Source organism: Lipotes vexillifer, unplaced genomic scaffold, assembly GCF_000442215.2.
Source record: "Lipotes vexillifer unplaced genomic scaffold, Lipotes_vexillifer_v1.1 scaffold230, whole genome shotgun sequence".
NCBI lineage: Eukaryota > Metazoa > Chordata > Mammalia > Artiodactyla > Lipotidae > Lipotes > Lipotes vexillifer.
This window is the reverse complement of record NW_006775143.1, coordinates 9,363,053-9,377,828: the sequence shown is the minus strand read 5'-3', so window position 1 is coordinate 9,377,828 and position 14,776 is coordinate 9,363,053. Positions and strand designations below refer to the sequence as shown.

At 39.0% G+C, this 14,776-nt stretch overlaps 1 protein-coding gene across 1 annotated transcript in view; it reads right to left on the bottom strand.

Moving 5' to 3' along the window:
* The window catches only part of CTNNAL1 (catenin alpha like 1), a 59,293-nt gene that overhangs the window by 19,843 nt on the left and 24,674 nt on the right, over nucleotides 1-14,776 (bottom strand). Inside the window, exons 4-9 of the mRNA XM_007449796.1 lie at nucleotides 13,109-13,228; nucleotides 10,539-10,628; nucleotides 9,323-9,493; nucleotides 6,222-6,422; nucleotides 3,767-3,853; nucleotides 325-483 (exon numbers count right to left, since the gene is read on the bottom strand). Of these exons, the coding sequence (XP_007449858.1) occupies nucleotides 325-483; nucleotides 3,767-3,853; nucleotides 6,222-6,422; nucleotides 9,323-9,493; nucleotides 10,539-10,628; nucleotides 13,109-13,228 (828 nt within the window). The remainder of the gene's footprint in view (nucleotides 1-324; nucleotides 484-3,766; nucleotides 3,854-6,221; nucleotides 6,423-9,322; nucleotides 9,494-10,538; nucleotides 10,629-13,108; nucleotides 13,229-14,776) is intronic.

Sequence of the window (14,776 nt, the reverse complement as noted above, 5' to 3'; positions counted from 1 at the left end):
CCTGCTGAGACTCAAAAGATTCAAATACAAACAGGGTCATACGATGTATCTCCATTGCTCTACTCCAAGATCTAATCTCTCTGATGGAATAAGGAAGAAGGTTAAGAAGGGCATTTGTGGGTTCTAGCATTTTTTATTGTTTTGTTTTAGAGGACAAATTGTTGTAAGAACAGAACAGATAAACATGATATTTTTAAAATTCCAAAGGCAAGAGAGAAAACGCTCTTATGAGTAAACCAAAAACTGTATTTGTGTTAATATTACCTGATGATAGTACAGCTTTCATTAAACTACAGTTTCTTTAACAAGCAACCTACTGCTCACCTCAACAAGCCGCTCTTTTTGTTCAGAGAGTTTGCAGGCATATTCAGCCAAACCTTCTAAATTTCCTTCTACTCCAGTAAGTTTTAATGCTTTGAGAACCACATGATCAGCGTGGTATTTTACCAGATCTGCTGCCAGCTGAACTGCTGTACTATGAAGCTGCAGATGTGGGGAGTGAAGGGTAATGAAAAAAAGACAACAAACAATAAGGTTTTGTGAACAAAAACCTCATGAGTACTTTAAAAACCAAAGAGTAGCAACCTCATATCAGTCCCACTTGATCTGCTGAGGGGTATATATATATATATATATATATATATATATACATAAAATATATATTCAACAAATTTTATTAAATACCTACATTATGGCAGGAACTGAACTAAAGGCTGGACATACATGACAAGTAGGACACAACCCCTTCCCTCAGGGGCTCACGGTTTATTTATATTGCTATCCACAGCTTTACTGTCTAACTCTTGGGTCACAGGAGAAATGATGGATAAAAGGATAATGAAAACCTCAAGGTTTTATTTAACTTTAGGTGGAATGGATTTTAAGCATTGCTCACTCTCACTGAACATCTTTGCATACTATTTAACTCCAAAATCTTTTCTTCTCCTTATCCTGCCTTTTAAAAAAAATGTTATGACAGGTTATTTTGGGGTTCACCAGAAAGAGATCATCCTAAGGAAAATCTGATTTTTAATTAAGCCTATTTGAATGAAGTGATTCTTTTTTTCCTGGAAGTAATCCAATGTCCATTCAAATTGCAGGACTTTGTACAAAATTAACAATAGGGTAGTCCACATTCACCAAATCAAGTGAGAATAATTACAGTCAGAAACAAAGACATTAAAATGCATTTTCCTTTGGAAATTAAATGCACGTAAGAATTCAAAAGATTTTGTTTAACCATCAGGGTCACAGAAAATAGCTAATGCCAGCCTTTTATTTTACAAACTATGAAACAGGTCCCTAGAGACTGAGTGACTTGTTCAAGGTCCCGTAAATCTTACAAATGGTTCTAGAGACTACTTATGAACTCCAAGGCAAAAAGGGTGAATAAACATGAAATTCCTGCTCTGTGCAAGGTACTGTAAGTAGCTTTACAGACATTATCTCCCTTAATCCTTATAAAAATTCTTCTAGGTTGATGTTATACCCATTTCAGAGGTAAGGAAAATGAAGCTTATGGAAAGTCACTCAGGCTATCACCAAAAGATTTTATGTTCAACTGATAGTCACAGTCTTAACAATAGTTTAGTTAAAATTGAATAGGCTGGAAAAAATGAGCAGGCTTTTTTTAAACCATAGAAGACCATATCTTTCTAATGTTTAATAGGATGTTAAAATGAAGGTTTCAACAGAGGTCAATGAAACATCACCAGATAATTTATATATGAAACTCCCCCAAACCAATTCATTCTCTTGAGCCCTTGACTCTCTTAAAAAATATAAAAGAACAAAGAAATTAGAGATAAGTGAGAAGAAAGGTTTTTGTGAGGAGGGTCTTTCTGGTGCTTGCTGTGAGTCCCCTCCCAGGCACACCCCAAAATGGAGGTAGCAAAGTGGCACAGAAGTTACAAAGTAAGGGGCTGGTCAGGGGAGGCACCAGGAAAGCCTCTGAAGAGCACTCAAGTATTCACAACAGAGAAAGTCAGCTTTCTCCTTTTTTTTTTTTTGCCGTACGCGGGCCTCTCACTGTTGTGGCCTCTCCCGTTGCGGAGCACAGGCTCCGGACACGCAGGCTCGGCGGCCATGGCTCACAGGTCCAGCCGTTCTGCGGCATGTGGGATCTTCCCGGACTGGGGCACGAACCCGTGTCCCCTGCATCGGCAGGCAGATTCTCAACCACTGCGCCACCAGGGAAGCCCAGAAAGTCAGCTTTAAACATCTTCGAGCCCAGTGCATCTCATAAGGGCACCAGTCACTAAGAACTCCCCACTTCCTCTCGTCTTTCCCTGTGCCACAACCTGGCAAAGATCTGGAACAGAAGCTAGATAATAGAGGATGAAGGGCCTGAAAAAGAGACAAGAGACCACACTTTCCCCAAAAGCCCTAGGCGGGCTAGAGGAGTGGGGAACAGGAGCAAAGCCCTACAACTGAATGAATCAAAATACTGATTAATAGGGCTTCCCTGGTGGCGCAGTGGTTGGGAGTCTGCCTGCCGATGCAGGGGACATGGGTTCGTGCCCCGGTCCGCGAAGATACCACATGCCACGGAGCAGCTGGGCCCGTGAGCCATGGCCACTGAGCCTGCGCGTCAGGAGCCTGTGCTCTGCAACAGGAGAGGCCACAACAGTGAGAGGCCCGCGTACCGCAAAAAAATAAAAAATAAAAAATACTGATCAATATATTGGAATGAACATTCTCATTTTTGAACTGAGTTTGTGTTTTATGACCTAAAGCAGGGATTGGTGAACATTTTCTGTAGAGGGCCAGAGAGTAAATATTTTAGGATTTTCAGGCCACATAGTCGCAACTACCCAACTCAAATGGGCAGAACTGTGCCCCCCCCCCAAAAAACTTTATTTATAAAAACAGCCTGGCTGTAGTTCACAAAGCCCTGACTTAAAGTGACTTTCAATTACCTAAGAGTGACCAAATAAGTCATTAGATGATAAAGTTTTCATCCAGGGAACAGGGAAATCTTCACAGCCAAAAGAACATTTTAAAATATCAACTTTATTAAGGTATAATTTATATACAACAAAATGTACCAAGGGTACAGTTCGATGAGTTTTGACAAACATTTACACCCAAGTAACTACCACCATAATCAATATTTACGACACTTCCATTACTACAAAAAGTTCTCCCATGCCCCTTTGTAGTAAGTATCCCCCCTTTTGACCCCAGCAGTCACTGACCTGGTTTCTGTCACTATAAATCAGTTTGGCCTTTTAAAGAATTTTTTCTAAATAGAATTACACACACACACTTTTGTGTCTGACTTATTTCACTCAGTGTAACGTTTAAGCAATTCATCCATGTTATTGCCCGTATCGATAGTGTTCCTTTTTATTGCTGAATAGCATTTGATATAGTTATACCAAAATTTATTGATTCCCTGTTGATGGATATTTATTTATTTATTTATCTGACCGTACCATACCACTTGCAGGATCTCAGTTCCCCAACCAGGGATTGAACCCACACTCTTGGCAGTGAAAGCGTGAAGTCCTAACCACTGGACCACCAGGGAATTCCCTGGAAATTTAGATTGTTTCCAGTTTCAGGCTGTTATAAACATTTGTGTACAAGCTTTGAGAATGATGGCACTAATAAAACAGTGGCTTCAAAATAACTACGTCAAAGGAAAACTTTACAAACATTTTCTGGGCACAGGAACATACTAATGCTAAGGCATTTTATATATACCATACAACATGACAACTTGCAAAGAATTAAAAGAGGCTAGATTTCAAACTATACTTACTTCTTTCTTAAGTTCATTGAGGCTGTGACTGATTTTCAATATAGCGAGTTCCAGTTCTTCATCGATGCTCTTTGTTTTCTTGCTTTGCTAAAAAGTTTTAAAAGTACATGTGAAGAGTTATCTTTTTCATCTTGTAATTCCAATTTTACTCAAACTACAAACATAATAAATTTTTAATATCATCTGTGAACTATAAGAAAAGTAGGGCTTCCCTGGTGGCGCAGTGGTTGAGAATCTGCCTGCTAACGCAGGGGACACGGGTTCGAGCCCTGGTCTGGGAGGATCCCACATGCCGCGGAGCAACTAGGCCCGTGAGCCACAACTACTGAGGCTGCGCGTCTGGAGCCTGTGCTCCGCAACAAGAGAGGCCGCGATAGTGAGAGGCCCGCGCACCGCGATGAAGAGTGGCTCCCACTCGCCACAACTAAAGAAAGCCCTCGCACAGGAACGAAGACCCAACACAGCAAAAATAAATAAATTAATTAATAAACTCAATTTGTTTAGTTAAAAAAAAAAGTAGATTTTAAAAATTCACCTGTTTATGGTTAGAGTGGAAAAGAGAATTTTTATTTAGTTACATTTTTCTACTCTAAACAGGTGAATTTTTTAAATCTAATTTTCTTTAATATATTTATCATGTCTAAAACCAATCTGTTTTATCTTCTGCCTGGAATTCTCATCTCTTCATTCTTAACCTAGACAAAAATTAAAACCCTATTCATCTTCAAGTCCTTACATAAATGTCTCTTTCTCAGAAAGACCTTCTTAGATCACACAATTTAGATTAGACCCTCTTCTTACCCTCTCTAACCTTTTCTCTAAGTAATCATCCTAGTTTGCAATTACATACATACTTTTGATTTTTGTTGTTGTTGTTATTTAAAGTCTATCTTCCTCACTAGGCCTTGGTAAGCTCTGTGAAGGCTGGGATCACATTTATTTTGCTCACCACTGAATGCACAATACCTGGCACAGCAAATGGAAGGTAGCAGGTATTCAATTCTTTGAATGAATAAATCAGCTAAATGTCAATCTCTTCATGAAGCTTCTTGATTCCTCTAGATAAATACAAATTCAACCTCCTTCAAACCCTCTCAACACATGATCTGTACTTTCTCTTAGAACAGATACCAAGTTTTTTGTACTCGTTTCACACCTTCCCACATTTTTCTACATTGCAAAATTCTTGCAGGCAAAGATTTTATCTTATTCATCTTTAGATTTTCGGTGCCTGGCATATAAAAGGCACTCAATGACAACTGCTGAAAAAGTGAACGAATGAACAATACATCTGACATGCAGAATCGGAGATCCAAGTGCTTGTGAAACATGTGAAAGGTGCTAAGTGCAAATTTAAGTATTGACAGAACTGGATGCCCAACGCAGAGAGCGCGTCCTCACAGAAACTCTTTATACTGCATGTTGGGCTTAAAATTTAATTCTGAAGCAATCTACACTTCAGATTAGATATCACATAGACAATTCAAACTAAACACAAAATACTGCTTTTATCCCTGACACCATTCTATCGTAGTTAAGTTTCCCTGTTAATATGAGCATTTGCAATATTGTGATGCCAAGAAAGTATGAGGGAAGTCTGTGATTTATACTACTCTTCATTCATAAATCAATGTCTTCACAAGGAAGCAGACTGCTGGACCCTCTCAGGCACATTCACCCTTCTTCATCTTTACTGCCTAAGCTTTTGTCCATGATTTCCAGATTTGTTCTATCCATGCTATATGTTGTAAACCATGTTAAATACTTTTGTGACATATCCTAGGCCTAAGAAATAAATAAATGGTGCCAGAGACATGTCTCAGGGCTCTACCTTTCAAATCTGTAACCCACGCTCTAGAAGAGATTAGGTGCACACCTCCTGTGTTGTACCACTTCTGTCAGTCCTTGCCACTCTTGCCCAAATAACTCCCATGTTTGAAGCGCACCAGCAGCCTGTTTAAGGCTCTTAAAGTGGCTGCCCGCCAGTCTGAGACCAGGAATCTGTGCGAAAGTGAAAAATCTTTCACCTGCCAGCTGGATCTACCCTGGTCTTCATTGCATCTAAACCTCAATAAGTTTTCTAAATCCTTGTGTCTATAAATCAGCTGTCCTCAGAGTTAAGAACTATGCACATCTGAACGGCGCCGGCATTTTGGGAAGGAATTTTCCAGAGGTGAGTCTGGTGGAAGAGTGGGGACGACAGGGTGAACTAGTGATGGTGGCACAGAATCCAGACTGGCCAGGATGAGAAACAACAGGCCTAGAAATGTTGAATACCGTGAGTGCTTGTGGGAAGGATGCTTTGGCCAAGTAGGGGGCAGAAAAGGAATGAGACACCCTTGGCCCACTCTGGACCACATTCACACTCCTGGTGGTGACGGCGCCCGCCACAACTCTCAGGGCTCCAGGGAAAAGCTATTACAGAAGATTTACTTTGATGAAATAAAGCTCTTACAGCTTCAATCCACACAGAAATTAACTGCTGCAGTTCCATCCTGGCCTGAGCTGACAGTTCCAAGATGCGTTCTCTGTGCTCATGGCTGGTATAGGCACAATCAGTAAAGTCCTCTGTGCGCTCCAAGAGGGCGTCCAGCATTGCAGAGAGAGTCTCTTTTGACTGAATAAAAAGATTCTCCCCAAGAGTTTCAATATTCATCTGAGAACAAAAAGGATATACATCCACATGAGTCAACATTCCCACCTAACCAGACGGGCTGTACTTTCTCCCAGGGCCCAGGAAGATGCTAGCAATTTCTTTCCCTTTCTGAAAGCTCAGGAGAAATACAGCATCCGGGGATGACTTTATTGTCCACTAACTCAGGAGGACACATTGCTCGAGAGCCACCAATGGCCGTGAGGAGCTTTATTACTATAGTCGTTAACAAAGCATTTCTATAAGATCCATGAATACTAAGGCAGAAGGAGCATTATCATGTAGCAACTGGTAGGAAAAGTGAACCAGCTTCCAGGTAAAGGATTTGTATCTGACAAAATGCCAAGGCAAAGTCCTGGAAGATGTTACAGCCAAAAATGAATGTGTTGAGCCCAGGGGGAATGGTGTGGAAGGTATGGGGTATAGAAGGGACTAGGAAAGGCATCAATTTTTCCTTCATTAATTCAGCAAAACTAGTCTCCCTACATTTTGTCTTATGTCCCCAATAGTACCTCCCTGACCAAAACATTCTCTACCAGGGGACCTCAATCATCTTTCTAAAACGTACCTCTTCAGATATTGCCACCTCCCTCTAATTGGCTTAACACCTATGAAACCAAGCCCAAACTTGTACCGCATAACACAAAACCTTCCAGGGTCCTGTCTTTACATATCTTTCTAACAGTCTATCTCATCTCTCTGAGTTCCTAAACCTTCTTTCACTTCAGCCAGCCTGTGCTTAGAGTTCCCTGAATGTGTGACGAACACATGTTCACTAGTACAATTTTCTCTCTCTCTCAGCTTTCTGAGATATGCTATGTCACTTCAACCTTATTTAACCTCTAGCCCTTGAAATATGTCACAGAAACAACCTGGGCTGAGAGGCAGTAGGTGGTGATCATCATGATTGTGGGCACAATTCTTGCTCTGATAAGGATAACTTACATTTGTTTCACACTTTAAAGTCCTTTCACAACTATCATTCCAAATTAATCCTTACATATGACCCATTTTAACATGATCCCTGAAAATACCAAGATTTGGGAAGGTCGAGAGGCCACAGGGAAGTAATAGCTCCCCCTTCTCCTCCTGGCCCAAGTTATCTCCAGTAATCACTCTGTTCTATGGAGACAGGATTTTTCTTTCTTTTTTCTTAAGCTAGCAAAGAACATGGATAAAAGTGTGGTATGGAATTGACAATGAGAACCTAAGAATTTGAAGATTTAAACAGAATTACAACATAAAAATCAGTCCACATACCATTTATGTTAAACTTTTTTATTTTCCTTTAAAGAGAACATATATATGTTTTTAAACAGCAACTTAGTACAGTTTTTTTTTGAAAGCCACTTATTTGCATGTTTTCATAAGATCCGTTCATATATTCAAAGTAATGAATAAAGTATCCAGTTTCCCTCTACAGATGCAAAGAAGATAACCACTGACAGTAAGACTGAGTCTATTCATGATCGCTTTGCTCTGCAGAATGCCTGCTGGCAAAGAGATCAGCAGCTGGAGCTGCCAGCAGCGGCCACAGGCACCACGCTGCCCTTAGTTAGCCAGGAACCAGAAATGCAGTGTCAAGAGGTCAAAGACCTGGCTCTACCCCTACTTGTTTCCTTATTATCCTTTGACCTTTGACATCTATCCCTTCAGCCTTAACAAAAAGAGGGAATTAGAAAAATTATCTCTAAGATTCCTTTCAGTAATAAAAACTCTGAAAGAATGACTGGTCCCTGTAGCTTCCTCCCCCTCAGGAGGAGATGTCGGGTAGGACAGACAGCATATAAACAGACTCAGAGGTGTAAACTGAAAGGTCATGGACTTTGGGATCAGAAAGTCCTGGTTCTAAACAAGGGTTCTACCACATATTAGCTTTCCTCCTCAAAAACATGGGTATAGTAATATGCATCTAAAAGGGAAGTTAGAGATTAAATGAGAAAATACTTATTGAGAGCATGATGCCTAAAAATAAATGTTCTTTCCATTACTTTCTTCCATCCCATGTTCCTACTTAGATGGAAAGAATACCATCCCTGTCACAGCCCTGGCTACTAGAGAGGGAGGTAACCCGTAGCATATTAGAGAACTTCTCAGGGCCCTAGTTCTCCCACCTATTAAATGAGGGAGTTGTGTTAGACAATTCCCTGGGTCTTCCCGACTAGACACCGCTCTTACTAAAGAGCACTGTCACCATCTCTGAGTTGTGATGAGTTCTGCCCTGAAACGGTGGGGATTCTGGAGTCAGGCTGCCAACTTTCAAATCCTAACTCTGGTACTTTCTAGCTAGCAAGTTGCTTAATCTCTGTTTCTCAGTCTCCTCAACAGTATAATGGGAATAATAATAATAGTTCTTGTGAGACTGAGATACACACACACACACACACACACACGCACGCACGCACATTTAAAGCACAGGGCTGGCACAGAATAAGTGCTTGATAATGTTAGCATGTATTATTGTTCATTTAAAATTTTTAAGTATCATTAATGCTATCATTATTACTACAGTCTCAAAGTATCTATTCTATAGCACAAGGAAGAGCAGGGATTCCAGCAGATTCCAGATCTGCTGTCTGTAATCATCCATGATGGTATGGCAATGCTCTGGAGCTGGGAAGGGAACACTTCTAAACAGAGGACAAGAGGCTACAGCTAAATCATACAGCTAAACAGGGCCAGAGCAGCTACTATAACCCTAGACCAGTGTTCTCTGTACAAACTACCCTAAGCTTTATGTTACTGAATATTAAGTTTGTACACTGTGGCACTGTTTTAAAGACAAATATCTGCCTTTGTGAAGCATCTATTCTAAAATATTAAACAAAACTATGGATACTACATATAATGATGCTTCTTTGAAATGGCAAGAAAAAAACAAAATATATTCTCTCTATTCTTACCTTGAATTCCTTAATTCCAGTAAAAATACTGATAGATGAAATGTCAGTCTCTCCATTTGGTTTGCATTCGGTCACAATTTCAATTACCTTATCCAATGCCTCTTTCATTCTGTCAAATACTCCTTCTTTGTTTTTATGGGCTGATTCACAGTTGGGATGCCTGAGACACGTCTTTGAAACAATTGATAATTTTTATGTTAAGTTTTGGCCCATATCATAATACACAAAATCTTACAGAGAATATGCCATGCTAATAAAAATGGTTCTTTACCAAAATCTCCCGTGTCCCTGGCTCACCCAGCTGCTTCTCCTCACTAAAAGTGGAAGTAGGATGAGTAAAAAGCGACAGCAAGGTTAAGTGAAAAAGGCAGAGTGCAAAACTATATCTTTATACTTTAGTATGTTTACTTAAAATTTTTGGAAAAAAAAAACAACCCTATATCTTCATCATGATTAAAACTTTTAAAATGTTGCCTAATATGTGCAAGAGCTAAAAAAGAATGAGGAAAAATGAACAGATGTCTTATGACTGTGGATGCATCTTTGACTTTTAAAAAATGATGTAAAGGAAAAACTACTCCAGGGCCTAGCTATGAACAGAGCCTTCCAAGCAGATTCCAGTGAATCCTGTTTCTGTGGCTTCACTGATCCTAGCATCGAGGCAATATTCCGAGCAGAAAAGGCAATCTTAAACAAACTGCTAATGAGATGTTTACTAGTTCTTTCTTGAATTGTACCAATTTGCTGGCCGACTGCTGTTTGAAATTACGAGCTCTTGATTGACAATTTTGTTAAAAGTAGAATAAGGACTTAGAGGTATGAATTTACAGAATAAACAAGCTAAGGGCTGACTTAATACTCCACTGTTACTTAACAGATTCTAACTTGCCTAGCTTTTTCTAGAGCACATGTGCTGGCTCCCCAATGAGACTAGCAAAACCCCACAGGCAGTGACCGTGTGTGACAGGCCTCCATTCACAGCACTTAATAAGCCATTTTCTGCTTAGCTGCTCAAAGCTGACTCATAGATTACCTGATGTTTGGAACTGGGGATGGAAGTTAACATTCTTGTTAAAGAATAACTGAAATTTAACTATTAGAGTCCATATTCCAATTTATCACTTTCATCTTTTTAAAGTGTAAAATACATAAATTAGATGCATTTAATCAGGTTTTCTAATTAATTTACAACACAGTAAAACAAACATTTTCTTACCTTTGAAGCTGTGAGAAGCATCATTGTACACTTTTCAAGAACTGCCCTAGCTGCTGCCATTTTTGCCTTTTTCTTTTCATCTTTCAAATCCTAAACATGGAATAAAACCACTGAGCAGTCTAGGATCATGTAAACAATTTTTTGAGAAATAATTTACTCCATAATAGCAATACTCAACAATTAAGTAACATTGTTTTAAAAAAGTGACAAAGTAGAAAAAAACCCAGAATAAATGTTTTATAAAATGTCACCACTTCAATATAAATATATCAACACAATAGAGTAGAAAGAAACAGCTGCCCTTACTAAGGGCAGCACAGCCAGGAACTGAGACCTAGGGAGAGGCTGCCATGCGGCTCACGTTCTGGTGGCCTGCACACCTGACATTCTGCCCATGTGAACACACCTCACTCCCAACCAGAAACAACCATCCTATGCTTTACTTAATTAAAAGCGACTTATTTACTGAGCATTTGTGGACTATTATTTCCCTCAAAATAGACACTTAGAAGTCAGCTCTTTCAGGGATCATGTCTGATTAATCCCATCTAAGTGCATATTCATCTCAAGTTTTTGTTGTTGTTGTTGTTGCTGTTTTAATCCTAAACTTAGCCAATATGCTGCTCTAAAATGTTCTTAAGATGTTTCTTGGGCATATAATTTTCCCCAACTAGAATATAAACTCTGAAGTAGGCACTGTATTTGGGTTTGTTTTTTTTTTTTTATTTGGTTTCTCTTCATATAGCCCTTGATGTGAATGTGTGCTATCACAGAAGATCTCCAAATATTGCTGATTAAATCTACAACCAAATACTCTCATAACAGTTTGGTAACCATCTAAATCAGGTGTCAGCAAAAATTTTCAATAGAAGCCTAGATAATAAATTTTTGAGGCTTTCTGGTTCATTTGGTCTCTGAAACAACTACTTAATTTTGCCAATGTAGTATGAAAGTTACCCTAGACAATACATAAACAAATTAATATGGGTGTGATCCAATAACTTTACTTATGGATGCTGAAATTTGGATTACATAAAATTTTCACCTGTCATATTAGGCAATTTTTTTTCTCACTTGTCAATTGGATGAAAAGCCTTTTCTTACAAATAACAAAGACCTAAAGTTTCAAAGTGATTTCCTTTTATTTGTTTTAATAAATGAGAGTGGATTCAAAGTTATCCCTATAATAATATCACTCTCATTCACTTGCATCCCAATACAGCTTTCTTTAATAGGAAAGAAAGAAGCAAAGTTACATGTAGTAAGTGAGAAACTGCAAAAAACTCCAAAGCTAATTCCGGTCACAAGGTAACATTCCAAGGGACTGTATCCTACATGTGATTATCATCCATTAGGAGTATCTTTCAAAAATAAAGGTTGAGGTCACTTCTAAAATTTCCATCCATTCCTTGTCTTTAACATACTGGACAGGACTTCTAGCAAAAAAACCTGTGGGTCTAGTTGACAATGCATCAAGTGTGTATACATAACACTTGTAAGCCATACATTACACCATATATTGTATGGTGATAGCAAGTGATCCAAAAAGGTGGCATCTCAATCTGTTAGAGGGCTGGTCCACAGGACGAAACATAGGCCTCATTAAACCCAGATGTCCAAGAAGCACTAAGTGAAGCATATAATCCAGCCTGCCACTTTCCAGGCCAATACCCACCTTCCAACTCCAGCTACAACCAGGAAAGTTCACGCCCAAAACCATGGCCTATGGGACTATACCAAAGCATCTCAAGAAGAGATTATATATTTAACTTGACAGGATAAATTCATGCACAAATACCCCAACAACAAGAAAAAGTCAATCCTGGATTTGACATGGTTTTCCACCTCCCTAAACTTCAGAACTTACAGTCTGAATTGGGGAACAGACCTACAAAGAATTATTATCATGGTGCGGTTTGAAAACTACAGGCTTTAGAATCAGACATAATTGAGTTCAACCTGCTAGAAAAGTAACCTTGGGAAACTTTATTATCTTCTCAAGTTCAGTTTCCTCATGTGTGAAACAGTAATAACAATACCTACCTTATACGGATGTTCTGAGAATGAAATGAAATCATGAATATTAAGTAGCTAACATATAGCCAATGCAAATCACCCAATGCTTGGGTTATTACTATTAATCTAATATAGAACAATTACAGAAAGATATAATAACAGAATAATATATAACAAATTACAGAAAGAATAATAAGAGATACATAACAAAATACTATCAGGATATGCATGATGACTCATTTATTTGCCTGAGCCCTTGTAGAAGAGTCAAATGGAAAGTTCTGTGAAAGAGGAAGTACTTGAATTGGGCCTTGAAGGCAAGTATGACCTTTCCCAGTGTGTGAGGTGGGAAAATATTCAGCTGTTATCTGTGAGCAAAAAAAGCATACAGATCTATTTACTTTATCCTGGCTTATTTATGAAAGGCTTTCAAGAGCAAGGTTATAGATTTAATAAGCAAAAAAACCAACCCAAATGATCACAAAGATCACACCTCTATCCAAACTGAAAAGTATAAATGTATCTCAAGATTTTTAAATATGGTAAACACATACATTTTGTCTATCTCCAGTAAGATGTGCAAACTCCACCATTTCATTTCCAAATTGACTGAATATTTGAACAAACTCTTGAAAGTTGTTCACTTTTTCCAGTCTTTCCATAGTTGAAAGAACCTGCAAAACAGACATTATTTTATTATCAGGTTTAGATGTGAAAGAGACTGAGACATCAAACCTGAGCCAAGAGAGGAACAAAAGAGAAGTTCTAAATTCTAGGGGGAAGTTGAGAAAGAGTCTGAGGAAAAGACAGAGAAGAAAGGACTCAGAGAAGTAGATGCAGATTCAAAGGTTAGAATCATCTAGGGAATGATTTCTTTTTAGGATGGGAAGACTTGGGCTTACTTGAAAATTAAAGGAAAAAGTAAAGGAAATGACTAAATATGCAAGAGCTCATTTATGCAGCAAGGTCTGGAGAAGGCAGGAATGGGCAGGACTAAGGTAATCAAATCTTCATAGATGTAGGAGGTGGATGAGGATAAAAGATGATACACGGAAGCTTTAAGGTTCAGTGAACCAGAATTAGGGGAACCCCATCCTCCTCAGAAAAGCGGAAGGAAGGTCACCCGCATAGTGAGGAGTGGAAAGGGCGATTAGGGACTTCAAGAGTAGGAAAAGTTTGGATCAGTCAGAAACTGCCTGTGGTGAATAAGTTAATTGCCAAGAAGCTTTGGGCAGCCAGGAGTAGATAGAGAGCATGTTTGTAACACAGCCAACAGAGAATATTATGTATTTTCTTGATATTTAGAAGTAAAGTAAATAGATGTGAAACATATTTTCAAATACTTTTCTCTAAAATAACAGTACTGGATTAGTTTTAGTCAGACCAAGATAGGTAAGGAAAACACAGATGGCCTGTGTTTACTTATTTTTAATGAGGATATGATGGATATTTGGCATGTTAATCTGCCCCAGCAGCTCAGGAAGCCTAGGCAACTAACGTAGATAAGGCAGAGTGCCACCAATGAGCGGAACCTCCGTCTTCCAAAGAGAGGAAGGTTTGTTCCTATTCCTCTAGCACTGTCCGATTCACCTCTCCAATTTCTTTTTCTCTTTAAACTTACACTTTTAAATTCACTCAATACTAGCCAGGTAGTTTTGTCCTCAAATCAGTGGGAGGATCCCTTCCCTGGCTGACTGCCCTCCTCTTTGCCTAGGGGATTATCCAGGGAAAGAAGTGATTGGGACTTGCCTAGTGGTCCAGTGGGTAAGATTCCGCGCTCCCAATGCAGGGGGCCCGGGTTCATCCCTGGTCAGGGAAATAGATCCCGCATGCATGCTGCAACTAAGAGTTTGCGTGCCACAACTAAGAGGTCCACATGCCACAGCTAAAAGATCCCACATTCCACAACGAAGATCCCGCCTGCCGCAACTAAGACTCACAGCTAAATAAATAAATAAATAAATAAATAATTGTACACACCCTGGCTTCCCTGTTGACAGAGAAGCATGGCCATTATCTGAGAGACTGAAAGAAGTCTAGACTGGAAGAGTTAAAATCTATTCTCTAAATTTTATGATTATTAAGTAATATTTAGGAACTTTGCATACAGAAATTTTATAATGTGGATAATTGTGGTTTCAGGTAATTGAGCTTTTTCTTAAGCATATAAATTGTTACTGTCTGACTTGGGGGAAAAAAAGGCACTGAGGAATCAGTGTGTT